Source organism: Alosa sapidissima, chromosome 2, assembly GCF_018492685.1.
Source record: "Alosa sapidissima isolate fAloSap1 chromosome 2, fAloSap1.pri, whole genome shotgun sequence".
NCBI classification, from domain to species: Eukaryota; Metazoa; Chordata; class Actinopteri; order Clupeiformes; family Clupeidae; genus Alosa; species Alosa sapidissima.
The window spans coordinates 26618520-26646407 of record NC_055958.1 but is presented as its reverse complement, the minus strand read 5'-3'; the positions used below and the strand labels follow the sequence as shown (position 1 = coordinate 26646407).

The window sequence follows — 27888 nt, the reverse complement described above, 5'->3', positions numbered from 1 at the left end:
AAGCTAATGGTTGCAGCAGACGCAACACGAACGGAGCGCTTCAGTTACGTGCCTGGTGTAGCCCCCCTGTTAAAGCCCAGAAACTTTCCATAGCGGAGTCTAATTCATAATACATTTATCCCCGTTCACCTTGTTCTGGCTTTTAAATATGCATGCGGCTAATCAGAAGGGCTACAGGGCTGACACTGATACATGTTAGAGAAGCAGCCAGGCCAGGTAATTGCTTATTGACCTTTACTAAGGAGCTGGCAAATGTGAGTTGTTGTCCCGGTGTGTGCAAGGAAGCCCCAGGAGTGTGTTCAGATACAGTTGCCTCATGACTCAAGGAAAGGCACTTATCACAGGGTCACCAGGGGGAACTGATGAGGGCTGAATGCCAAACTCAAGTTCATGTGGAGTAAATGCCCTTATGAAGACTTTTTGTGATGTAGCACTAGCCAGTATTAAATAAAGGGTTTTTAAACTATTTTGTTTAGGTGATGTTAAGAGTGGCTAAGAGTGGCTGTTAAGAGTGGCTCAGGAAAGAGTTGCCATTCTCCTTTTCTCTAGTTATTTGGAGTTGTGCTTAAAGTCTTCTACATATTACCAGATGTATGCAAATCAGCATTATAGACTGTCATGTTACGTGTGAGTGATGGTGAAGTTGACATTAAATACGAGAAGGGAAACTGGACATTCGCACAGCGAAACGGAACTGCCAGTTGGAATTAATGCACAATGGCATTCATATCGGCTTGATCAGATTCTCAACTGACTATGAAAGCTACCCAAAATGTTCCAAGTCCCATATGCAGACCCATTACATGCCATTTTGATCTTCTTAATTCTTGCTGAAGCGTGTCACACAACCTAACAGCACTACAAAATATGCTGCCACGTGAGAACCTTTATACCCTATTTACAAAAGAAAAAGGTGATTTAAAATGCATAAAACAAACAAATTAAAATATGACCAAGAAAAGACCTGTGGAGATAGGCTGATTGAATCGATTCGGAATGTAGTGAACAGGGTTCCCACAGGTCATGGAATTTCTGGAATATCATGGAATTTTAGAAAGTCTATTCCAGACATGGATAGTCAGGGAATTTGCTGAATTCAGGCTGCTCTGAAATCTTTGGTCGGTATATTGTACCATTCATAGTAGGGCATGGAATTTCAGTGTCAATTTTCAGTTTTGTCATGGAAAAGTCATGGAATTTTACATTTGACTTAAGAGTGGGCCTGAGTGAAGTGCTTTTTCACACCAAGACTGGAGTTTTTGTTTCGGTCTTCACTGTTGGTTAGCTCTTGACAGCCAGCACTTGTGCCCTGCAGTCAGCAATCTTGAATTTCCCCTTGGGGATCAATAAAGTATCTACACATAGATATCTATCTATCTATTTATGTGCTTCTGTGTGTGTGTGTGTGTGTGTGTGTGTGTGGGCTGGAGTCGGCTGTCCCTCCAACGCGCAGGCTACGTGTTCCGGTCTCTCTCTCTCTCTCTCTCTCTGTAGATTAGACGGTCTAAATAAAGGCTTTTCAATCAATGCCTGACTTGAGCCATGCCTCGCAGACATGAGTGCAGGCTGAAAGTAAAGTTTTCTGCACCAGCAAGAACCTTCAGAAATTCATAGTCTCTGGGCCATGTGAATGTTTTTTTTTTTATTATTATTATTATTATTATTATTATTATTATTATTATTATTGAGTTGTCAGTGTGTGTGTGTGTGTGTGAGAGTCATCAGTATGCAAGTATTATTTTGAATGTGTGTCTCTCTCTCTCTCTCTCCCTGTCTGTCAATCTCTTTCTCTCTCTCTCTCTCTCTCTCTCTCTCTCTCTCTCTCTCTCTCTCTCTCTCTCTCTCTCTCTCTCTCTGTCCCTACAGGTCAGCCCTTTGTGAATGCTGAGGGCAGTGCGGTGCTCTATGGCCCCACCCTGGGCGCACAGCCTGGTAGGCCCCAGCAGCCTCCCCCAGTGCCACCTGGCTCTGCCAACCACGTCATTTCCCAGGTCAGTACCACAGACAGGGTCTGCTCTACTTGAAGCTCTGAAAGTCTACTGGATGCCGTCTTCAGGCTAACAAAAATAAACTAGCACCTGAAATCCAATTTAGGAAATAGGCTCAGTTTTAGATAAGTTTAGGAACAGTGGTAGGTGCTCAGAAACTGTAGGAACTAGCCAAAAGTTTGTTAAAAAATTACAAAGAATTATAACAGTTTATTAACAAATCTCACAGTTTATTTAGGCTAATGGTGTCTGACCATTAAAACACTCCATGGAGCAGTAGAAATAAGAAAGACAGTAGAGAAAGAGAACTCGACCGTCCCAGTGGTGTGGACTTGAGGCATTTTCTCACAGCTTGAAGGAGATTAAACTTCTCTGGAGCTCCGGAGCGACTGCAGTTTCTGACACAGAGTCCCCCCCTAATGTGTTAGTTGTTCCTCCCTTCGTGTGGTCCCACCACTGTCCAGTCAGTAGCCTCTTAATTGTGTATCAGCATATTAAGCCCCAGCACAGCCATTAGGAGTCATCATCACAGTGCGTTCGTGTCCCTCACCAGGGCCCAGGGGCCATAAAGAAAGCAGAGCATGTGAAATTGATTTGACCCTCGCTGGTCACAGGAAATGAGACGGGGGGTGGGGGGGTATGGTTTCCTCCAACGCGGCCCACTCCGGGGATAGGCTGGGTGGGCAGGCGAGTGAGGATGAGCGTGAAGAGGTCATTATGTGATTACTGCATATGATGGCTGAGTTGTGAGGTGATTGCATGTGATCTAGCTAATGTAGAACTAATTTTATTTTACTTCAGCCCATGGGGAATTGAGGAGGCAATATGTACTTTGTTTCTTTATATTTTCATTGTAGACATATCTGCAAAGTCATATTTTTCATTGTAGACATCTGTAACCAAAGTACAAAGTCTGATAATAGTTGTTTCCACCTTACATTCCAGTCTACTGTTCTTATCTTTCAGGTTTTTGTTAAACTGTTCCTTCTACGTTTCTTTTCCATCTTACTTTTCCATGTTAGTTAGTAAAATGCCGCCTGCCCGCTCTCTCTGTCTCTGACAGAATCTCTTTGACATCTTCAGCTTGTGTCTGATCATCTCTGGTCTAATCTCCTTATCTCACTCTGACCTGTCCTTCAGTCTGCACCTCCTCCTCCTCCTCCTCCTCCTCCTCCTCCACCTCCACCACCTCCACCTCCTCCAGCCATTCGGTCCTTGCTGCCGCCCGTGTTGCCGTCGGCTCAGCCTGTCCACTACCACGCCACGGCCTCTTACGCACCTCCGTTCTTCTCCGCCTCTCCTAACCAGCACTACACTGTGGTACTTCCTCTCTCTCTGCTCTCCATCACTTTGTCTTTGTGTTGTTTGTTTGTTTGTTTGTTTGTTTATTTGTTTGCTTGCTTTTTCTTATTTCTCTTTGTCTCAGTTTCTTCTATTCTTTTGTTGTTCTCCTGTGCATGTCGGTCTCCTTAGCAATCTCCATCTTGCATAAATATTCTTAGTTCTTTGTGAGTTGATTTCCCCTTGGATATACTTTTCTTTCTGTGTGTGTGTGTGTGCGTGTGCGCACGCACGCGCACACACGTCTGTTCATAATATAAACATACAGTATATTCCTCTAGTTCTAGTCCTGAAACACTAGACAGCCAAGCGTGTGATGGATGCTGGGAGCTTAAGTTCAAACCTTGTAAGGCCATTTCATGGAGGCCATGATGGATGGGTCTAGCTACTAAAAAATAGAGAAGCTGTCGGGCAGAACAAATGGCGCAGAGTTGCCTCCTGTAATGTGCTCATTGCTCTTCAGCTCATCTCCCATTCACTAGAACATTCGTTCTCGCCAGCACCCCCAGTCGTCTCATGACTTCATAGAGGCTTCTAAATGCTCAGCCATGCACGCCTCCTCTCGCCATTAGCATATTTTTTGGGGGGGGGGGGGGGGGGGGGGGATAGTGTCGTCGTCTGTTTTCCCCCCGACAATGAAAAATTTTGTTTGAATGCATTGAGCACTTTCATCCCTAGCCTCTCTTATGCCTTTAGCTTTTTCCTCTTTAAAACTAAAGACTGAATGTCTTTACTAAAAAAAAAAGCTAATTTCCTTCTTCTAAAACAAGTTGATGTCTGCCATTAACCTCTCCTCATGCATGCTCTGATGGATGTCCATCCTGTCGTCTTCACTTCCCTCAGCAAGAGAACCTGGGAGCCCAGTTCAGCCACATGAGCCTGGCCCACCACCAGCTGCTCGGCGACGGCCGCGATGCGCCGCACCACACTGCCATGTACCCCTCATCCGTCCTGCTGCAGGGACCCCCGCCCCAACAGCAGACAGGCTACATGGTGACACCAGCAGGGCACCCCGGGGTGCCTGCCGGCGCGGCCTACGCCACCCCAGGCCAGACGCCCCATGCCCAGCCACTGCTGCACCACCACCACCACCACCACCAGCAGCAGCAGCAGCAACAACAACAACACCACCAACATCAACAACAACACCACCACCACCATCATCAACAACAACAACACCACCAACACCAACACCACCACCAACAGCAGCAGCAGCAGCAGCAAACTTCCCAGCAGGGCTACATGCAGCAGCCACTGCAGCAGGTGAGGATGGGCCTCTGTCTGATAAAGCCATCTGTCTCCACTGACCCTGGAGGACTCATCTAGCAGAGCGACTTTTCAATCACACCCACTATGTGACAACCACTAGGTGTTGTTATTATGTTATCGACTTATCGTACGATACATAAAAATGACCACAATCATTTTTGCACACCTCGATATTAACCGATTATTGTCTTTTTGTTTGTTTATGTTCACTTCATTAGTATTAAACATATTTGCTGTATATTTATGTTAAAAGCGGCATCCTAAAACACACCAACAACTAGCCTAAAGGCCTGAGGGTACTTCTGCAGATATGGTCATACTGTATAAACATACAGTCGTGTACATCGGTGTCTCTAAAGTATACTCCCTTTGCTGTTGCGGATCCATCTCAGCAGTGCAAGCTCTATCATGCTGTTTGAAATAATATCTCTATGTTGTGCAATTCTACGACAAAGATTGCTATTTTGTGCAGGTCTTAATATTTTTCTAATTTTTCATAACCGATTTATTATCTAATATTTAAACGGCTATTGCTACCTAGTTGAAAATACTGTCAGTGGTAATCTGACTAGCTATAGTTCGCTGCATGGAATAAAATAATTTCTCGTTTTTATCAGTCTCAGGTCTCTGTAGTTGTAGTCTTAGGGAGCTTAAACTTGAGAACACTCAAATGAATATGCGCGTATGTGTGCCGTTCACATGAATATGTCTGCTAAAATAATAATTAGTTTATATCTTGTATGTTTTCTCTTGACCAGAGCCACATGCACATACACATTTTCAGTCTCTGATAGGAGCAGATAAGGATGGTAATGTCTAAAACATCACCATCACATTCAGTCGCATACAGAAAGCTGTAGTTCCAGTTTGAGGCCTTGTATTTGCATTAAATTGACATAAAATGGTCTAAAATTACAATAATATCGCTTATCGCAATATTTACTGGAAAAATATATCATCCAGCAAAAATCAGGACAAGCCTAGTTGTACTATATGAATGCTAAATGCACATGCCCTACTATTTCTTGGGTAGTTTATTGAACAGGTTTATTAATGTGTAGAGAATATGAAAATACAGTACTTTTCTAACTTGGTTGTTGGTATAGACCCCTCTGAAAAGACAGTGCAAATTCCCTCAGTTTCAATATCTCGTTTTCCTAGAGATCCTAGATATTATCCATGTTAATGAGTAACTGAAACAGACCTACCACAGACCAGAATGGTGCGATGTTGAATAATAGCAAAATATATATAATGATAATTTATGATAATAGCATTGATCCGCTGCTGTGTGTCCCGTGCAGATGGCCTCGTGTTACTGTGCTCCGGGTCAGCAGTACCCCCTCTCCAGCCAGCAGTACCGGCATGTGGGCAGCGTGGCGTACAGCAGCCCCCCCAACCAGCCGATGGCCACCGCCGCCGCGCCCCCACCCCCAAATCAGCAGCCAGGTAAAAGCACCCGAGGAGTGGAGAGAGCGACTCCAATCCCTCCCTCGGCTCAGATCGCCTCGTCTCGACTCAGCAGGGTGCAGTGTAGACGTCTGACTCATGTGTTTCTCAAACGTCCCTCCTGGATTTAAGGAGCGGAGCCGCTTATTGCCTCTTGATTGAAGTGAAAGTGTTTAGTCTGAAATGCCCTCGCTTGCCTCCTTCCGTGGAGAAATGTGTTATTATTTTAGATGCTATTCACACAATGCTGCAGGGGGAAAGCGTGTACCTACCCACCCCTCCCCTCCCTCTCTCTCTCCTCTATTCTCTTTTTCTCTTCCTTCCGTTCCCTCCTGTTCTCCTCTTGTTCTCTTCTACTCTCTCCTGCCTCTGTTTCTGTTTCTCTCTACCATCTCTCTTTATGTCCCTTCTATCTCTCTCTGTCTTTTTTCATCCTCCTGTCCCCTTTCTCCCTTGTCTTCCATCTCTTCAACCATCTCTGTCTCTCTCTCTGTCTCTCTCTCTCTCTTTCCTCTCTTCCAACCCCTCACCCCCCCCCCCCCCCCCCCCTCTCTTCTGCACCATGTTCCCCTCCAGCCTAATGCTGCTGTGCTGGGTACACACAATGCGCTCATCAGGGCCAGATGCAGATGGCGAGCAAAGCAGAGTGCTGTGCCAGGCCCCCCACCGGCACACCAGCAGGGGCGGAGGCCTGAGTGAGGTGGCGGGCGCGACAATTATGTTCACTCCCCCCCCCCCCCCCCCCCCCCCCCCCCAGCCCCCTCCCAACCTTAAACACTAAACACACACAATAAACATTTCCAATCAAGCACACTATTAGTACAACATGACACGCCCATCATGACCACCACTGTAAGAACAGATGTTTCGGCTAAAAGCTTTTCCCCCTGTGAAAGTCCGCCCCATGTGTCATCAGTGAGCGAACACCATTTTGTGATATTGTACTCGTAGGCCATTTTGTGTGTTTTGCCTTATGAAAGGTGATTTGTAGGAGACTACAAACCCTGGAAGAAACTGCTAAATTTCCACCTGATTGTGGACTGAGGAGGTTGAAAAGAGTTTGGGGTGAGGTTGGGATGACCACTAGGATGGGGCGTGAGGCGTGATGGCGTGTGGAGAACGGCAGGCGGCGTGTCGTCGGGTCTTCTCAGAGTGGCTGAATGCGGGGCCGGGACACTGTCTGAGAGGCTTTATGATTCTCACAGTGAACCGGTCTCTTTTCCAGCCCCTCACTCCTCATCTGGCACGACGACAGGACCGAGAGACCAGGAGGAGTGTCAGAGCCATCGCGACCGTCACTGATCACCCAGCCTGTGAGGCAAACTTCATTTTTCACTGATCTTCTAGCAGTGTGGTTTCCAGTTTCATGTCTGCAGATATTTCATGAGTCCCTTGCTAAATCTTCAGCTCAGAGTCAGTTCAAGCAACCTATGAGAGTGGCTATTTTTCCCTATACCTGTGTAATGAACGAGCTGAGCATCAAGTATTAAGAAGAATAAACATTACGCAGATGAATTATGAAACATTACTCAGGGCTAAACACTTCACAATGAAAGGTAGCATTGCTCATCAGGTTTTGATTTGTTTGTTGCTTTTTGGCGGCCATATTTGTTTTGGAAAGCAGCCGATCACATTTCTGACCTTCAAAATGAATGATGATGATAATTTGTCCCTTTCCTCACCACTGTGTTTTTGTTTGAATTCCACTTGAAAAGGTAACATGACCCGTTCACTGCTCAACAAGTGAGATAATAGTAATGTAACACAAGCTTGAAAAAAATGAAAAAATGAAAAAAAAAAAGCAATCAGAAATGAATTACATTAAATAAAATGCTATACCAAGAATTATATATGTTTAATAAAAAACTGCCCAAAAAGAAAATATGATATTTTTGAAATAAATGCAATGTTGTAATTATAATGGTTAAGCACATGTAAAACTCTTACTGAAGGTTAGACACTGAAGCTGAAAACAGTTGATGATAAATAAAGTGATACAAGGCCTAGATTTTCCTCGTTCTTGTCCGGTGCCCCCTTTTCCCCAAATGAGTAGAGACTACTGCTGGAGAGTTGGAGGCATGCGTGCACAAGGGGAAGGTGTGGGAGCAGCCATTATCTCCTCTGCCTCATCCCTGCGCTCAGCCAGCCACAGCCCAAAGTGTTTAATATTGTATTCCCTTCATCCTCCATTTGTAAGTGGAGGTGAGAGAATTTAGGGCTAAAAATAGTACACTCCCGTCACACACTCTCTCTCTCTCTCTCTCTCTCTCTCTCTCTTCCTCCCTCCTTCCCCCTCTCCTCTCCTCTCTTTTCTCCCACCTGCTCACCTGCCCGCCACGGGCTATCCATGCCTTTTGTCCCACTTCTTTTTTCATCTGGGATAAATTGATTGCTGTCGCTCTGGCCAAACGCCAGGAGAAATTGAAAATTGCCCAGCCTCGCCTCCCAGCGCTCAGCCACCGCCACTGTTCCACTGGCTCCGGCCCCCCATGCAGCAGTAGCTAAAGGGCAGCCCGGAGGGGGGGGGGGGGCGGGGTGGAAGGGGCATCACATCACCGCTCCACTACACTCCTTCTGCTAACCTTGAAATGCAAGTCGGGTGGATGGAGGACTTCTGTGTTCTTGATATGTTAATGGTTTAATTTGTGTGTGATGCATATGAAAATGATGGGAATTTCTTGAGGCTAATAGAGAGGCTACACACTGAAGTGTTCCGTTCGCGTAGCGTCTGCTGCAACAATGAGCTACCATCTACCAGCTATAATTAATGGAACTGCACTTCAGTTGCGCACTCGGTGTAGCCCCCCTATAAACTAAACTGAAAAAAGTGGAAAATCACTTTTCTTTTTTGGGAATGGTGGGATGAGGGGGTATTGTGTGTGTGTGTGTGTGTGTGTGTGTGTGTGTGTGTGTGTGTGTGTGCGCGCCTGCAGCAAAATTTTCATGTTTATATGACCATAAACCCTTTCATAATTGTGGTTCTGCAGGTTATCAAACTGTGATGCCAAATCAAGCGCAGAGCTACCAGAACATGGTTGGGGTGCAGCAGCCTCAGAGCCAGGGCCTGGTCAGTGGCCAGCACAGCAATATGGGAACCCAAATGCAAGGCATGATGGTGCAGTATCCCTCCATGCCATCTTATCAGGTAGCATACAAAAACCACTCGGCTGTATTGATCTCCGTATTAATAGATAACTAGCTAACCTTTATTGTCATTGCACAGTCGCTTGGACAACGAAATTGGGTTCTGATAAAGTGATGCATCTGATCTGATAACGTGCATTGGGGTAAAAACATAGTGGACTTCTGTAGTTCTAACCTTTAATGTGGTGTGTCGATCCACCAGGTATCCCTGCCTCAAGGCTCTCAGGCTGTAGGCCAGCAGCCGTATCAGCAGCAGATCATCATCCCCAACCAGTCCAGCCAGGGTACCATGCCTGCCACGGGGGTCCAGGTCTACTACAGCATCGTCCCACCAAACCAACAGAACACCCTTAGGTGCGTACAGAGGAGAAGACGCAGACCGCTCAGGCTGCACGATTTGGGGAAAATATCGCATTCAGATTTTTCTGACCGATATTGCGATTGAGATTTGATTTGCGATAGACATTTTGAAAGTCAAGCTTCAGTTCAATATTCCAAATTTTGCTTTAAATTGGGCCACTTCTGATTGGTGGGCATGACTAGTGTATGAGAAGCACAGCCATCATGTAAAGTGAGTTACTGTACCACCAGGTCTATCACACCAGGAGGATGGTGTGAATAAAAAAATCATAAATGTGACTAGATTAAGTATTGGGACTTAAGAGTTGCGAGCAGCATCATTAATTGCAACCTTTGCGATTCGCTAATTTCATTAGTACAAGTTGCATTTTCGATTATTTATGTAGCCCCACATAACGCCACCCCTATCCTTTGGTGTTAGATGGCACAGAATCTTTAGACCTCTGGAGTGTCTCCGCTACGCTGGTTAAAAATATGCACCCTTCATCTCAAAGCAGGTCAGTCTTGCCATGCCGCCCAAAGCTGGGGCACCATGGCCCGAATAAGGAAGAGGTCACTTTCACATGTGTTTTTTTCCCCCTCTCTTTCCCACCTCCTCTCTCCCAAGTGACATTGACTTTAGTAGGCCACGCTCGAGATGATTTATATGGCCAGATATCCAGTGAGTCTTAATATAACAGCGCTGGTCCCACGAGGCCCGCTCGCTGTCTCCACATCATCTGTCTTAGGAGCCGCACCGCAACAGGGAGGCAGGGAGGGTGTGGGGTTGTGTGTGTGTGTGTGTTTGGGGGGGTAGGCAGTTAGTCCTGCGGGCGCAGAACTCGTCACTGGCACACCGCCTGGAAGCCTTGCCCGCCACTGTTGCTGCGGCTTCACGCGGCCCCTTATTAAACGCCAAGGCAGGGCACCGTAGGTCTCCAGGTGTTAGTGTGCGCCATGGAGACGGATGACCAGTGTGGCCGTTAATTGGATTACGTTTTAGTGGAGAAAGAAAAAAAATCAGTTTTTTTTTTCTTTATAGGATTTTTTTTTATCTGCTTTTATTTGCGCGCTACACAGTATTGATCTCTTGGTGTGGTCAATATTTTGTCATCTTGTCCTTGAAAGACAGTGAATGAACTTGGGTGTGTGTTTCCTGATCCTCTGGTATGAAATAAGAAGATGGAGCCAAACACAGTGTGTGTTTGTGTGTTTATGCGTGTGTCTGAGTGGGAAGATGTGCTCATGGCTGAGTGTGTCTCAACGTGTTCATCACTGTGTATGTGTATGTGTAGCCTATGTACTGTATGCATGTTCATGGCCGTTTGTGTGGGTATGTGGTCATAGCTGTGTGTGTGTGTGTGTGTCCACAGCTCCTCGGTGGGGTTTTTGCCGCCTCCAGGGTCGGAGCAGATGCCGTTCCCTCGCACGTCGCCCCCCTGCGGCTCCCAGCAGCTCCCTGCCCAGCAGTGTTCAGGTACACCGGGCCAAACCAGGCCACCGCCACCCCCACCTGCACTCAGACCACAGAGGACCTCCACTACCTCCACTGTCATTTCAGTATTGAGATCACACACAGATTGGTTTAAAAGACATGATAAAAATCCCCTCATGAATTTTAGTAGTGGTTTTTAGATTTCTAGGCAAAGCCCCACATTTGCACAGATATTTCAGTTGACCTGATTAGCCACATTAACCACATTTTGCCCATCAGCCCCAAAGCCCCCTGAGATAGATACTCTCAGTGCGATCATGGCTATGAATTAGAAATTATATTAAAAATCATAAGTAATGATCATGAAGCATACATCTGAGTTCCCTCTCAGTTTGTTTTGCTTTGGCCTGCTTTGTTTTCCTCCACCTTGTCGTTCTTAATCCCCTCACCATCTACACACATGCACACACAACACACACACACACACACAATACATCTCCCCCTCACCTCAGTCCACAGCTGCTAAATTACACTGGGGGATCAACCGAAGCACAGGAGGCCACAGAGAAGAATGACTTCCCCTCTGTTTCCTCCACAAATCAAAATATATTGATCCGATTCAATCTGGGAAATGAGAACGAAGGATGTCTGCCTCCCCACTTTAACCCACCACCTCCTCATCCCAAAGCAAGTCTTGCGGCAACAAGAGGAGCAGTCGCCGGTCGTAGGAGACACTTTGAAGAGCCCCGATGGCGGCTGGCCTCTCACTCTCCCCCGGCCTCCATTCAATAAGGCGGCAAGGTGCCAATTAAAATTACACTCTCCAGTCTTAACGATCCAATTACTGGCCAGATACGGGGCTGGTAATTAAAAAGTAATTCCTTGTGCTGCTTTGTTCTCAGCTATGGCGATCTTCTCGGAAAAAGGGAAAAAAAAAAGGGCCTTCATGGGTCCTCGGATTCTAATTTGGCGTTTTATGTGTCCTCGGTTAATGTGAATCAGCCCTCTCGCGGCCCGTCCCTCTGATCGCCAGGCGTCTCGACGAAGCTCTTCTGTTTTGCTCTCCTTTAATAACTAATTAAAAGAGGAGACAAAAGTGGCCTTTCAAATCCTGAAATGAGATCCCCTCCCCCTCATCCATCTCCCTCACCCCCCATCCCTCTGGAGTCAGTGGCCGAAATGTTTTAATTTCATGCTGGGATTATTATTTTCAGCGCCTCAGCCAATGCACGCGCACACACACACACACACACACACACACACACACACACACACACATGCATACACACACATGCACACACACGCAGGATGATAATGAACCCTACAGACTCCTGGGTAGTCCTTGTGTGGTCTTTGTTCTTAAATTGTAGTTTCATCAAAACAGTTTAATTGTTAATAAACCAAACTAAATGCGCCCATTATGGCACAAATCATGTGCATTTTGTTTCATTTTCTCTAGTTTCAGACAATGACTATTACTTACTAATTACTATTAACCTCACGGTTATAGTGACCAAAATGATCACGGTTTTCGGTATTATTAAGTGTGTTCAATATGTTCAGAAAGCACTGATAGGCCTACACAAGCTGAAATAGTGTCCCGTTCACTTTTTTCATGTTTAATTGGCTATGTGCTTATAGCTTAACTTACCCTACCATAACTTGGAGTTTGCTATTTCTATTATTTGGATGCAATGAGTGAGACCAAAGTATGCGTTCAAAATAAAACTTTAGGCTACTGTATTCTCCTGATAACGTGAGTGGAATGGATTTAATGTGGACGCGAACATAAAAAGACGCAGAGTGGTTACATGATACAGTGCACATTTTGCTGTGAAAAAGTTTCGCCTTTTAAAATCAGGTGTAGCCTAATCCGAATCGTAGTTAAAACCATCAATTAGACAACAGAATCAGTAGAGTACCAGTTTTGTTCCATTGTACCAGGCCTACTGTATGTCAAAAGCAGGCTCGGATGAAGCTGGGAAGGATTAAACACACGGTTTCCACACCGCGGTAATCAACAGTGATAATCATGATGTTTGAAATGAAAACGGTAATTATTATCCTCAACATTTTTATCGCGGTTTACCATTATACCGGTAATCTTTACATCCCTAATGACTATATGAAAATACATTTTCAGACCATTTTAATTCATATTTTGCCAAAGGCATATTCCATGTTCTCCTTTTGGGTAATGTGTAAAGCCAAGATGACCTCTGCTATCAAGGCCTCAGCCGTTTGAACCAGAGGACGCATACGCTAATTGTCAGCCTCACTGATTAAGTCTGTGCTTGTGAAATAACAGAATGTGTAAGGTTAGGAATTTAAAATAAAAACAGAAAACAAAGGGTTAATTGTAAGTCTCACTTTAACCAGAACACTTATCTGGAAGTGACTTTTAACCCCCATAAACAGGCTTATTTGGCATAGCAGCTGCAGTGTGACTCCGAGACCTTCCTGTCAAACTGAGGCTTTAGCTGCCAACACTCCAGAAATCGTCAGCCTCAGTTAATAAATTGATGTTTAAGTGTGACCATTTAATATGAGACCTAGCACCCTCCTTGTTCTGAAAACACTTCAACATGTCCATGCTGTTACAAGTACTAACAATGAGGCTCTGAATTGAATTGGAATGTTATTCCTGTTCTGTTCCACGCAACTTCAAGTGAAATCTAATTATGAGATGACTGTGAATAATAAAGCAGTAGATGAATGTGATATAATTGTGTTTAAGCAGTGAGAGCTGGTTAAGCACGTGTGAAATAATGGCAAGGGCATTTCTTTTCTAGTCAAATTGACAATCCCCTCCTCTGTAATTCTGAAAACGTGATTTTGTCATTCTGAAGCAGGATTTGGACGTCATCTACTACTAAATCCCTGTAAATCTTCTATTAACGGCCAGCGTTGGAAAAAATGGGTATTTGCTTTTTAACCTTGCTGCAAATCTCAGCAGGTCTGTTTGAACGCTCACATGTATGTTCCTCTGATGTGCAGGTGTGTCGGGCCCTCCGCCCCCTGGTGGCGGGATGGTGATGATGCAGCTGACCATCCCACCCAATCAGCACAAGACCCACTCGCCTCCCCAGTGGAAGAACAACAAGTACTACAGCCTGGACCACGGGAGGAACCACAAGGGCCCGGACCTATCCAGCCTGGACACCTCACAGGTGGGCCCTCACTCCCCACTGATGGTGCCTCCTCCGCACCACCCACTGTGCTGTCCAGGAACCATGCTCAGGAGTCCCCTCCTGCTCTCCTCTATATTTGAGTGACGGAGTGAACAGATGATTCCATAAATGTACTAGAGATGTTCTAAGATTAGGGCTAACTTGCTTTGAACAGAAGTGCGGTCACTCACAATATTAGATTCAGAATTTGATTTGAATATTAAGAACTTAAGATGTGGTCCAGACGTTATTACCCCAACCCTAACCCTGTGGCTTTAATAGTTCATTTTAGTTGACTTAATTTAGACATGAGGCGCTCTGTCCCATAAGGTCTCATACTGACCCCCTCTCCTCCTGTTGCTCTCTCCCAACAGAGTAGCCCTCAGCTGGGCAGCCCCTCCTCCTCCCCCTCCCAGTCCCCGTCCCCAGCACACTTGACCAACGTGAAGAGCATACGCCCGGGCCTCCCCACCCTTCCCATCATGCAGCAGTTCTCAAGATCATTCGGTCCAGGTCAAGGTAGGTGTTGTCCTTCATCAGGAATGAAGGCCCCTTTCAGTGTTTAGCTGAAATATTCTGCTATACCACATTGCTGTATATACTTTTAGCAAAAATATTAATGTGCGTTAAAAACACCCCCCTAAAGTAAGAGGCTTCCAGCCTCTTTTGAAGATCCTTAAGCACTGTGTCGTGAAGCGGCGGAGCTGGCCATAAATACGTGTGCAGAGATCTTGACTGTCGTTCTCTTTCCAGCTGATCCCCGGTACCCTCTGCTTGGTCAGCCCCTCCAGTACAATCCCCAAGTCCATCCTCCTCTGCTCCACGCTCCACCCAACCACCAGGTGAGGCCACCCGGGGACGCACACCTACAGTGGGCCTGCAGTCATCACACAATACACCATTAGGAGTATATACAGTAGCATATATACAGTAGCAGCAGTCTGTAGAAAGATATCAGAATTTGTGTAGCATACTGTAGCAGCTTTTCCGTTTCGATTTCGGGGGGGGGGGGGGGGGTCACAGAAAGTTGCTAGGTCGGTAATCGCCTATAGAGGGCCGCTTAGACAATGACAGAAGTGTCGTTCGTCATGTTATGAGGTTATGTGCCATTAAAATGATTTTGGAAACTTTATGTTAAGGTAAAAAAAAGGGTGCCTTTAAGGTGTGCTAGTCATGCATACTGAAGTCATATTGGGTTGTAAAGACCTTGAGGATTTCAGCTGAAGACTTTATTCTGTTCCAGGGGCCTGGAGGAATGAGGCAGGGAGGTCGAGGGCGGAAGCAGCCAAGGAAAGCGCTTTCAGCAGATCTCAGTGTAGGTGAAACAGGTAATGGTCATAGTTTTGTCCTGGGCAGTCTTCTACAGGGTGCTTGCGCAGGTCTAGGAAGTCTGGAATAGTATGCCATTTTTCCAGACCTGGAGAAGTATGGAAATTTGAGTGAAAGTCTTGAAAAGGTTAGGAAGTGCCTATCGTAGTAATGTACACATACAAAGTCCACATGTCCAAAGTCAGATTTCTAACAAAAGTTAACACCCTAACACCCTTTTGACTCACAAAACTACAAGTGGACAACAATTTGGAAAAAGTCTAGAAAACGTCTGAAACTTGTCTGAGAAAAGGGCAAGCCCCCAGTATCTTGCTGTTTTTATCTTCTATGAAACGTGTATTTCAGCTGAGATTATTAACGCTGATCTCTTGATGTGCTCTTTGTATTTGGCAGTAAGCGAGCAGGTCCTGGAGATGACAAACATGCCGTCAGGCGTTGGCCGGACGCAGGCGGACCCCTTGTTCAGGGAACTGTGACCTTGACTCTTTGGATGGGCAGCTGGGACCGGCACTGCACATGTCCCATCAAGGGGGTTGGGGGGGGGGGGGGGGGGGGCTCTTGAGGCCAGTGCCCGCGCTCCAGCGCTCCAGCCATGGCAAGTAGTCCTGGCCTCCTCTGAGGCCCACGGGCCGTGTGTGTGACTCCAGACTGGTGGCACAGAGGGGGAGGGGGGGCAGTCGCACTGCACCATGCCCACACTGTGTCTTTACAGACTGGCTCGGTCTGAGTACAGGACATGGCCTCAGTAGGCCAGCTCCCCAGTGAGAGGGACCCCCCTTCCCAACTATACACACATCAACGCATGCACACGTGCACACAAACACACACACACACACACACACACACACACACACACACACACACACACACACACACACAAAGCCACCAGAATCTTCCCTCTGCCCTGTCAATGCTCCGTTGCCATGACTATCTACATCCAGTTCCATTTGAAATTAGACTGTGATAAGTTTGTGATTCTTTTCCCCCTTTTGATTTCTACAAATGTGTGGCGGTTTAGGTTTTCCTCTACACACTGAAAAAGAAAAAAAAAGGAAAAAAACTGAAGCCACAAGAACATTTAAAAACATAGACAGAAAAAAACTTGAATGAAATCTAGAATTCTGTCAGCTCTCTTGAGAATTGATAGGAATATGTCGAATGGCAGCCTCATTGTTTTGTTTGTTTGTTTGTTTGTATGTTATTTAGGAGGATTTTTATTTCGAAATTTTATTTGTGAAATACATTTTCAGACCTGAACCTCAGTTCAATGATTGTTTAATCCCACACCCTCTCCCCAACCGTTCACCTTTCCTCATCCACAGGTGCAAAAGATTTCGCCATCTCACATGCCAGTGGTCACTCGGTGAAGCCTGCGGCTGCACGTTAGGTCTCTATTGTTGTGCCTTCTACCAAATGTCTGCTTCTCTTCTCTCAACGGAAGAAAACGGAGACACGTTTTACAGTGAAGACCCACATCGTGTTTTTTGTAAATAATTTATAACGTCTCGATAGTTGCTTCGTTTTCTCAATGAATGTTTGTAAAACGTCCAAACACAAGCCAAAAAGCCTTGTGTTGAAAAGCCTGTAGATAACCTCATTTCACAAAAGCCATCGACTCCTTTGCGTTGCACATGTTTTTGGTCAATTTCCAATGGTTACAATCTCCCATCTACCCTGACACATGCCACCTTATACAGTGTATATTGTGTCAAATACTTCACTATGAGGTCTTTATAAATTATATATCTGCTGGGTCACTGGGAAAAAAAGTTTGCACATTTATACAATTTGAGATATTAAAGATATATATATAAATATATATTTTTTTCCTTTTTATTTCTGAAAGAATGTGTGTGACTTCTGAGAGGCTGTGTCTGCAAACACAAGTCATTTTTATTTCTGTTTAAAACCAATAAATGTTTACAGCAAACAAAGCGTCCTCTCCACACATGGGTGGTTTTAGCTGCCACCGTGTCGCTGGTACAAGTATTTATTAACATATGTGCATCCGCATACATATGGCAGATGGTGAGTTGAAGACACTGCTTGGTTGGGAGCCATAGGGGGGAGTCAATTTTATCCCGGCCTTACCTAATGTCGTAGTCACTGCTATTCATCTCAATTTCCCTTTTATTGGGCCATTTGTCTGCAACGTTAACCTCCCTCCAACCTCATCTTGTGAAATGCCCTGCAGTTCATCTAGATTTTTCTCTCCACCCTCTAATAACATCAAAGCAATTTACCGCAAGAAAAATCTCCGCACCTGCCTTGTGGTTTTCTGCGGTGCCTGAGGGAGCCGGTGATTCCAGAAAATGGATGACTTCATCTTCTCATCTGCACATTCACACTGAGCTCCATTTCACATCCAGCGACAGTGTTGAGAGGTTGCTGCACTTGCCACAGAATTATCAACGCCTAATTAAGTCAACATCTGGAACATTCGGCCAGGTTTGACCTAGACCTGTGAAACGGCTCTTTGCTGAGAGCTTTTTTTGTCATAAATTTGTGTGTCACTGGGTCCTTTTGGCAGTGTTGTATGCTTGTGTGGCCCGTGTGAAATAAATATGAAGGTGTTCAAACACTTCAATGGACCTATTACAGGATTAGTTGGTAAGAAAGTAGATCAACTGGCATTGTACCACTGAAGCAGATGTCACAATGTCAAGGGACAGGTAGGCCTATATGCACAAAATCTTTGGTTTCTGCACTGACTCCTTGACATATTCATACAGTCGCTTGCAAATTATATAGTCACCTTTTAGATCTTGGGAAAATCTGTGTTTTCTAATGCACATATAATAGGAGTATTACATATGGAAATTCTAAATGCCTGGTCTTCACAGACCCTTGCTCTCACAAGAAAGCATGTGTTCTGTCTTGGAGGGTAAACTGAATAAACCGTATCAGACAGATGACCGATGAAGGCCAGTAAAAACTACATAAACCGTTATTATTGACATATATCACCGAACAAATAATAATAAAAAAAGGCTATACAGTATTGCAGTAGGAAGTCACCACTTCAACAATTATACTTCTCCATATAGGAGCTCATGGAGGTTCTAGAGATCATGTCCATAATAAATCTCCTATGGGCCTATTAGATTTAATAATCTATGTGTTGCCCTCTTCTACTTTCTGTCATTGTTGGTGAACAGGTTCTGCAATTATATGCAGTTCTAATTTATATAAGATACCTGTCCCATTAGAACATGGAATTCCACAACCTTCCAATATGTAATTGAGACCTCGTGTTTTTCTTTCCTTTAAAGGGCAATTGGGGGGGGGGGGGGCACATTGTTGAGGTTAGTTATTTAGGTTAGTTACCTATTCTTAATATGTACTTTATGCACATGAATAATACAATTTTGAGGATGAAATAAGAATTCTCAGGAGGTGTATTTACCTACAACGTTAAACAAAATGAGAATGTCACATACACACAATTAAACAAATCTCAGAACATGCAGATGATGTAAACAATTAAAAGGTGTGTGAGAGAAAATATGAATCATAACATGGAAATTATGTGGATTTATCTGTAAGTTTAGCAACATACTGTAACACACATTTGAAATGTTCGTTTTAATTTTTTTATACACACATCAGGAGACCATCCGATTCTATATTTAAATGTGTATCTGGAGACAATAAATAACTCTGAAGGTCATTACCATTCTTACAATTGCAGCCTACATTATACAGTAGACATAATGCCTTGTGTCAATTTTTTTTTTTTCAATCAGGAGGCCCATAGGGAAGACCTACATATTGTGTTGGCCCTATACATATCCAGTTATGCTGGGCTCCACCAATGATATAGCCTATAGCCTATAGCCTATACACGGGTTTCCCGTTTACCAACAAAACTAGATGCGCGCGCAGCCGTGAGGACGCTTGGTGGCCGTCCACAACGTTATAAACTAAACCTAAATAGTCAGCTGCTGTAAGCTACAATCGGATTTTTTTGTATACCCCTGTTGTCTCAATGATAATAACATCTCATTTCAGACTAAGTTTGACGTTCATTTGCATTATTAATAGACTATAACATCGTATTTTGTCATTTTTGGCGAAGACACGCATTCCATTAGGGATATTGAACATTTAACATTCTCTAACCATCGTGATTTCGAATTGGTGCAGTTTTCAGCACAAAAACTCATTTTATTCTTTTGCTCTTTTGCATTGCTCTATGCTGTTCTATGGTGCTTTCTGCCTCTTGGTTGCACACGCATGTTTTCGTGACGTTGCATAGAAATCCATATATACAATATGGAATAAAGGCCTAAGCTACCATGGAATCAATAAAAATGATTTTGTAGTTTGTTTTATTTCATTTACTTTATTTTATATAGGCCTAGGCCTACTATTTATTTGTTTCAGGGGTTGGGAGTGGATATTTTAGTCCCCTGATCATTATTGTTATCGTGGCAAATAATCGAAATAATCACGGATCACCATTCTGAATCTTACAGTTCCAACAATATCTAAACACACAGGGCACAGCACCTTTCAGATAGGCCTACTAATTCATTAGAACAGTTCTGACGCCCTCCACTGGTGGCTCTAAGTCCATGCATGTAGAATGGGCAAATTAAAGAGAAGGTGCTCACTGCAGAACCACCGGGTCCATCGAGGAGGACCTTTCTCTGGACATCGTTTGAGAAAGAAGGCCACATGACAAAACAGTAGACGAAACACCATGTAATCTAGCCTACGTAAATGCACAAATATCTGTGTTTAGCCTATATTTTATGCAGGTGAGACTTGGAAAAGCAGGTTTAGAGGATGTTTCATTACCGCCTCGCTTTAATTCCTATGAGGGTAAACAGATCTTGAAAACAGAATCTTCATTAAAATGTGTCAAAGTATTTAATCGGTCTCGTAAGGTAGGCCTAAACTGCGTGTCTTCTTTATTCGCGTCAGTCGAGGTCTAGAGGTTGGGCTTGACCTTAGCGGCTCCTCGCTGGACTAGTGGTTCTGCCACGAGCACCACTTGAAATTAAAAGAGGTTTTGAATATGGCATTACCATCTGCGACATCAAAAGACCTGAGTGAATTAAAATACTAACATTGCCTCAAAAGAGTTATCAAAACTTCATATCGAACGCACTTTCCATAGGCTATTTTAACGTGACACGTCGCTTTCATGTGGGTGGTGGGTTAAGCCAAGGGCCAAGGCTACACATTGAATTTGTTTATTGTGAAAGGTTTAATCATTCCAAATGTATGGTATAATCTCTAATGTTAGTTGTACCATTTTAGAGGTTACCTAAAGTCAAAATGTTGAGTAATTTCATATACATTTGCAAAGCACTACACAGCCCATTCAGCCAACCTACGCAGGTGCATTGATGTAGCCAACTAGTACTACAATTCCCATAATTCTTTGCACCCTGTTCCGTGATTACAGACTGAAGGTTCTAGCTAGCTGTACACACAGTCAGCATAGATGCATTCAAAAACTGCCTCACAGTAAATTGATATATCTACAAATTCTGCTGAGATGTTGTGGTTCGAGGGTTCAATACCAGCAGCTATTGCCGCTGCCAAACAACAAAATGCAGTATTCGTCGTCGTTATAACAGGTACATGTCTTAACCCAAATGACAATGTTAGTTTGTCATTCCTAGGCACTTGGATTAGTGTCAGGGCCTAGCCAACTCGGTTAGCAAAAGTAGCTAGTGTCATTAAAGTAATAGCGTTTACCGACTGCTGGTATTATTGTAATATTGCATAACAATAGTGTGTCTTGAAACACCCTTCTGCTACTTGTTCGACTCGTGTGATGCGGTGTCGTTGTCTAGAAATCACGCTACAATGGTTAATTTGTTCTAGCTAGTTAATTAGCTAGCAAAACGGAGTAGTAGGTGACGTTAGCGATCTTGCTATCTAGTTAGCTAACACTGAGGCGAACTGTTGCGTGTCATCTGGTGAGTAAACGAAACATTTGGTGCAGCTACATTGGCCCTGTGTTGGATAGAGATGAGACAGAGAGTTGGCTAAATGGCCGCATGTAATATCCTCAGTCTACGGTTTTGACGACCTTGTTAGCTCGATGCTTGTAGATTACAGCTACATTAAACAACGCTAACGTTACCAGATACTATTATTTTTCATGTCAGCTGGGTGCAGGCCAGCTGATTGCTCATGAGTTGTGTTTATTACAATGCGCGAAGTGTTGCAACCATAGACTGTAAAAAATGCAACTCCGCGAATGTACCAGTCATGTCTTTCCATGAAGGTGTCTGTTCAAGTCTGTGTTTTAATTTTACGTCCATCGTGATTTTAGTGATCCCTCAGTGTAACGTACTTGATCTGTCTCCGCCCATGTATAGGTGACGATGAACTATCCGCACAGATGATGTCAAGCTGGGAGGATGAGCAAGTCACCGAGGCATCCAACAACTCATTTGTAGCCATTAAAGTAGACGCCAAAAGGTACAGTGGTTTATCGGGGGGGAAATTATTCTGTTCATCATGTGTGTGACCGATTGTGCCTTGTGAAGTAAGATGGTGTCTAATGACGTTCTCTGTTTCTTGCAGTGAGACATGTGTCCAGTTTTCTCAAATATGTATCCTTCCACACAAGCACTCTCTCAATCAGTAGACCTGTGTAACATATGGTATCAGTTTCGATTCAGCTATTCTGGATGTAAAAGTTTCATTAGTGGTTTTCAGTAACTGTTAGTTTGCCAGCTGATGAATTTCCTTAACATTTTTGATGAAAAAAGATCCTGTGGTATGCGTCCCGTCTAGTTTCTTCATTGGAGAGAATGGGATTCCCCTGGAGGTTGTAGCTGGCAGTGTGTCTGCAGAAGAACTCATAAAGAGAATACACAAAGTCAAACAGGTCTGGCTTGATGTCTCTTTATCAGAGTGATGTGCCACATTAATAAGAAATATCGCCAGTTAAAGAACCACAGACTCTACCTTTAACCATGAGCTAAAAACATCCACATTTTCCCTTTAAATAGTTTATTGGGGGAGGTAAAAAGGAAGCAAACTTGGCAAGCTATTTCAGCCATGACAGGATTTATTTCCTGGATGTGTGTCTGTTTTCTGAGGGAATGGAAGGCTTTTGACCTCTACTCTTTTTGGTAACCTTCAGTGTGTGTCCTCTGCATCTTAGATGCACTTTCAGCAGGTAGTCCATCAAGACGACAACAACGCGGCCGAGATGGAAATGCAGGCAGAACTGTCCCCCCAGACCAGCATGGCTCCAGAGGCAGCCACCCAGCACACACCAGCCCCTCCTGACCCCGAGCCGCCTGCCTGCCCCATGGAGAGCTTGGACGAGCCAGCCCCCACCGGCACGTCAAAAGGTGAAAGCTCCTGTCTTCCATCTTAGCACAAAAATAAAATTAGTGGTCACTCACTCACTTCCACTCATCACTCATTATATGTGTCTGCCAAGACCAGCTTGGGTATGTTTAGATTGTGATTCAAACTGTATTTTGTACTCCTGCTTATGTAGAAGGTACCCTTATGTAAAGGATGCTGCTGTGGCTGCTGTGTTGCTAAAATTGCAATATTGCTACACAAGTTAAACATCTTCTCTTTAGTATTTGACAGCAGTACATGACAACAGAATCTGGTATGTGAAGTCACTTGTTTCATGTGGCCCCTTCTGTTTTCTCGGCTGTGTAAGAATGCCTGTCGAGACCAGCTGAGGAGGACGGCGCCTCGGGCCCTCAGACGCCAGGCGACGACATGAGCCTGTCCTCGGACGACGTGTCTCTCGCATCACAGTCCGAGGAAGGGCTGGACGCCAGGGTGGAGAGGTGAGCGCACACCGGACGCAGCGGTTGAGCTGTGTAGAGGATCAAATTTAGCTGATGGATGGACAGAATTGTACTCTAATGTATGAGACACATGTTATATTGAGCCGAGTATGAGAGTAACTTGAGACATAATGCATTTATTTAAGTAAATAAGTGTTTTTGTTTAGGTTGTCCAAGAAACTGGAGGAGAAGAGGGAGCAGAAAAAGAAAGGGGAGGAGGAGGTAAGCCGCTCTCAGAGTCTCAACATATGTACATCCAAATGCTTGGATATGCAGTGCTGAAATAAAGTTTGTCATCTGATGGCGGTCCACTGCTCACTCCATCACTGATGTCCTGTGCGTTGGCAGAATGAGATTAAGAAGGAGATGGAGCGACGGAAGCTGGGGAAGGACATGCTGGATTACAAACGCAAGCAGGAGGATGAGCGAACCAAACAGATGCTGAAGGAGAGGAATCGGGAGAAGGCTGAGGAGAAGGCAGCGCGCGATCGAGTCAAACAGCAGATAGCACTGGTACGTAGTTATTGATGTGCTACAGTAGGATCTACAGTAGAATCGGAAAAGTGTGCAAATAAAAGATTGTTTCCATCTGCAGGATCGTGCTGACCGTGCTGCCCGCTACGCAAAGAACCACGAGGAGGTTGAGGCGGCGAGGCTCGCAGCCTTACAGGCCCGGCAGGCTGAGCAGGAGGCCAAGAAGGAGTCCTCAGCGCGGGAGAGGAGGTACAGTACCAGTCAGAGAGAGCATTCTACATTTGTTTACCGCTTGTTGATCTCAGTTAATGAAAAATTAAGAGTTCAGATGCAAAACCCTCTAAACGCCACCTCTGTCAAAAATGAGATAACGATGGTGAGTGAATGCTCTCCACACATAGTATACGTTAATCAAATAATTTTGCTTCAAAACCCGCTAAATACTCTCTTCCAGGTCTGAAATATCGTTTTGTAGGCAAAAACCTATAAAAAAAATGCCCACTTATAATAAAAGTGGTCAGATGGATTTAGAGGGTTTTGCATCTGACCTCTTCAAATGAAGGAAGTATAATGATCAGCGACACATCCAAATGTTGTGAGTTCTCAATCATTAATTGTATTGTGTTGATTGTGTAACAGCTAGTACCCAGCCTCAACTATCTTTGTTGTACACCATAAATGTCGGTATAAGTGATCCATCGGGAGTTTATTTTGGTGTGTCTTTGGCCCTCGCCTTCTACCGTAAACCGCTCCGTCTTCATCCTATGACAAGGGATTTGCCAGCGCTGGCGAGGTGCAGGTGCGTTACGGTGTGTGTTCTCCCCCTCTCCCAGTGCCATTGCGAGGATACAGTTCCGCCTGCCAGACGGTTCCTTCTTCACCAACCAGTTCCCCTCAGAGACCCGGCTGCAGGAGGCCCGGCAGTTTGCCGCACAGGTTTGTTTCTATGGTGATGATTCCGCCCGTCCGCCTGTCTACCTTCCCCCGGTGGACGATAAAAGTGCATTAAGCGTGTGTTTGTGTGGCATTGCGTCGTCTCCATACCCCCCACATTAACTGGCCTTGTTAACTGGTGATTGGAGCAGCCTGTGGGCCGTACTTTGTTAATTTTGACTTGGCCCCAGTGCAGCTTATAGGCTTTAGCGTTACAGTGTTGTAAACTGAACACTGTCTGCTTGGTTAGCACAGCTGATGGCTCACCAGGTCGCTCGGAGAAGTGTGCTCGGGATCAACGGATCAGTTTCCAGACTTTACACACTGAATGTGTAGCTCTGACACTCTTTACAATTCCCTGGATAAGGAGGTTTGCCTAAGGACAAATCTAGGTTGGGCCATTGTTGTTTGGACACTCCTTGTCAAATAAAAGTGTCTGTGTTTGATGTGGTGGCAGTAATGCATGTCTGTGAAGACTATATTGGGAATAATGTGTTTATCTCAAACACTCCCAGAGGTCACTGATGTTAGGAAGCCTTCCTTTGTGAAATGGGTCTCTGCTGTGAGCTACCCAAAAATATTATATAGTAAAAAAAACTGAATTTACATGATACAGGCTGGCAGACAGAACCAAGGTACTACATTATGTCTCTAATTACACACATCTTTTCTTTGGCTCCTTACACTGGTGCATGTCCATGTGTAATATCTCAAGAGTCTCTCTCTCTCTCTCTCTCTCTCCCCCTTTCCCTCTCCCTCTCCCTCTACCCCCCCCTCTCTCATATATAGGAGGTTGGTAACAGGTACGGTAACTTCTCCCTGGCTACCATGTTCCCCAGGAGGGAATTTACGGGAGATGATCTGGAGAAAACCCTGCTGGAACTTGAGCTAGCCCCAAGCGCCTCAATTGTCTTGCTGCCTGTAAGTAACCTTCATTTCTCCTGGCTGTCATTACTGGTAAAGAATGCTTAATATGGAAGCAGAAGTGTTGTCCTAGACCAGAGGTTCTCAACGTTTTTGGGGTTAAGGCACACCAAATATCAAAACAACAGCAAGGCTTATGGTTACACATTATTATAGGCTATAACAGGGGTGTTCATTCTTATGCCCATATCTTTTCTATACAGAGTGTTTACGAGCGTATACAGAGCGTTTACAGCACACTGCTGTAGGCCATAACAACCACTTTAGGAAACCTAAAACCATTTTAGTTAAGAAGCAGGGTCATTGATGCATTTAAAAAATAGCCTTCTGGTCTATTTCATAAGCCTGTATAAAAACACATGGCCTCCTCAGGCTTCCTCTCAATTTAGTTTCATGGCCCATCAGTTGAGAACCACTAACCTAAACAGTGATGGTTAAGTTGTTGCCAGGTTACAACTGTACCACTTGTAAACCAAACAGAGATGGTAATATTTTATAGTGCTGTTTTAACCAGAAGCCAAATGTAATCCCGCCTTTCCGTGTAACCGTTTCTCTTCTATTTTTTCCTTGTGCACGGGACATGTCACCTGCAGCAGTCGGGCAGGTCGGCCAACTCGGTGGTGCAGTCGTCGAGTGGGGGCATCTGGGCGCTGCTTGGCACCATCCTCTACCCGCTGCTGGCTGTGTGGAGGTTCCTGAGCGGCTTCCTCTTCTGCAGTCCCCCGCCTGCCTCGGGAGGAGCGGCGGCCGCCGGCCAGGCCCCCCCACAACGCAACGCCACACCCTCCAGTGGAGGTGCCGCCGCCGAGCCAAAGAGGTGAGCCGCCATCACAGTCTGTCCGGGGTCACCGAGGGAGTTCTCCCGTTTTAGTTGGGAGGTCCCGTTTCCCTTGTTTTGACGTAGAAATTATGAGGATGTTGGGGTCAAGTACGTTGTTGTTGGATGTGGTGCTAAAGTGCAAAATGATTCAAAATCCCTGTACTATTCTTCCGTAGTGAAAATCACTTTGTCACAGACGATTACTTATGGAATACAAAGTCATAGCACTGAAGGTAGCATTTAGGTGGGAAGGACCAGGCACTCAGTGGGTGTGAGAATACAGGAGCACAATGGCCAAAGAGAACACCAGTACAATGCTCCAAGGGTCTCAGTATTCCCTTCATAACATGCATCCCGTGACTACAGGCTCATGGCATAGCTCCATTTGAGTGCTTGAGCCATAAAGTGTGTTTTTTATTATTTTATTATTAAGGCTGTGTTAAACCAGTTGTGTTTCCTTTCCCTGATCTTCCATCTCTCCCTCTCAAATTAAATCAAATGAGGCTTTATTGGCTTGAATGAATTAAGTAATTGTTGCCAAAACTAAAGGTATATGTTCGTAATCAACTTTACACTCTCTCCCTCTCCAGGGAGACGATTCGCAAAAGGGTCCTGGAGAAACGGCCGGAGGACTTCAAAAAAGATGGCAAAATCTACCGGCTACGGACCCAAGAGGACAGCGAGGACGAGAACAACACCTGGAATGGCAACTCCACCCAGCAGATGTAGAGCGAAAAGCAACAAGTCCTTTCCATACCTCTCCTCGCTTTCTTTCAGTTCTCTCTCTCTCTGATCCGGTTGCAATCTTTTGAATGTGTATGTGTGTATGTATGTAAGTATGTATGTAAGTGCGCGTGTTAGTCCAAATGGTGGGTTACGCTGAGTTTTAGGCCTTTGCTTTTTTTTTTATGGAATAGGGGGTTATAGTGGTGTCACGCCCCCCTCTTGTGTCCATAAATGTTTCCTCAGCTAATCCCTCTGCATGGGTATAAATTATAATCCAGTTAATGCCATCATCTTGACCGAGTACCCCTTGTGAGCAATCTACTGGACAACTTCTCCTGTAGGCAATGACAATGGTGTCTTTTTCTCTTAACCTGGATTAAATGTAAAAAAAAAAAAAGAAAACAAATGTGTTGGTTAGGAGGCCCTATTTGCCTGGTGTGGGAATGACCAGAGTACTGAATTGATGGGTTTTTATTTAACAGTAATCCCGTTGACCTAGAGGACGCTACATGAACCTGACCAAGGGCTCTTAGGCAAGGATGCGTTTGCCACCAGCAACACGTTTTATATCAAGGTTCCCAGCTCTTGGTTAAGACCGCCACGGAATTAGAATGTGTTTCTATTAGTTGATGATGGAATCCACTCTAGCATTCTTATCTAACTAGAAGACTGATAATAAAAGATGTTTTTCAACAAACAAGCTCTCGACGGGCTGGTGTGAAATTCCTTCTGTCTTTTTGGTTGACTCACAGTTCTCGTT

The 27888-nt window shown here is 44.7% G+C and overlaps 2 protein-coding genes across 13 annotated transcripts in view; both read left to right on the top strand.

Moving 5' to 3' along the window:
• Nucleotides 1-17283, top strand: part of LOC121692492 (R3H domain-containing protein 1-like) — a 47329-nt gene extending 30046 nt beyond the window's left edge. For 9 of the 12 annotated variants that reach the window (XM_042071216.1, XM_042071200.1, XM_042071208.1 and 6 more), the window contains 12 exons: nt 1867-1991; nt 3129-3308; nt 4173-4592; nt 5903-6047; nt 9035-9192; nt 9394-9545; nt 10904-11007; nt 13963-14135; nt 14510-14654; nt 14889-14977; nt 15379-15463; nt 15858-17283. In XM_042071216.1, the coding sequence (XP_041927150.1) occupies nt 1867-1991; nt 3129-3308; nt 4173-4592; nt 5903-6047; nt 9035-9192; nt 9394-9545; nt 10904-11007; nt 13963-14135; nt 14510-14654; nt 14889-14977; nt 15379-15463; nt 15858-15940 (1859 nt within the window). In that variant the 3' untranslated portion in view covers nt 15941-17283. The remainder of the gene's footprint in view (nt 1-1866; nt 1992-3128; nt 3309-4172; nt 4593-5902; nt 6048-9034; nt 9193-9393; nt 9546-10903; nt 11008-13962; nt 14136-14509; nt 14655-14888; nt 14978-15378; nt 15464-15857) is intronic. The other 3 variants (XM_042071249.1, XM_042071232.1, XM_042071223.1) reach the window with 2 other exon arrangements.
• A 3585-nt stretch (nt 17284-20868) lies between these two features.
• On the top strand, nt 20869-27825 carry ubxn4 (UBX domain protein 4). The gene is made up of 13 exons (XM_042066570.1): nt 20869-21055; nt 21806-21908; nt 22014-22042; nt 22202-22320; nt 22600-22792; nt 23119-23251; nt 23419-23473; nt 23600-23764; nt 23847-23974; nt 24559-24661; nt 25448-25579; nt 26176-26399; nt 26993-27825. Exons 1-13 carry the CDS (start codon nt 20974-20976, stop codon nt 27129-27131), a joined length of 1605 nt encoding a protein of 534 aa, XP_041922504.1. The 5' UTR covers nt 20869-20973; the 3' UTR covers nt 27132-27825.
• Nucleotides 27826-27888: the final 63 nt, after the last annotated feature.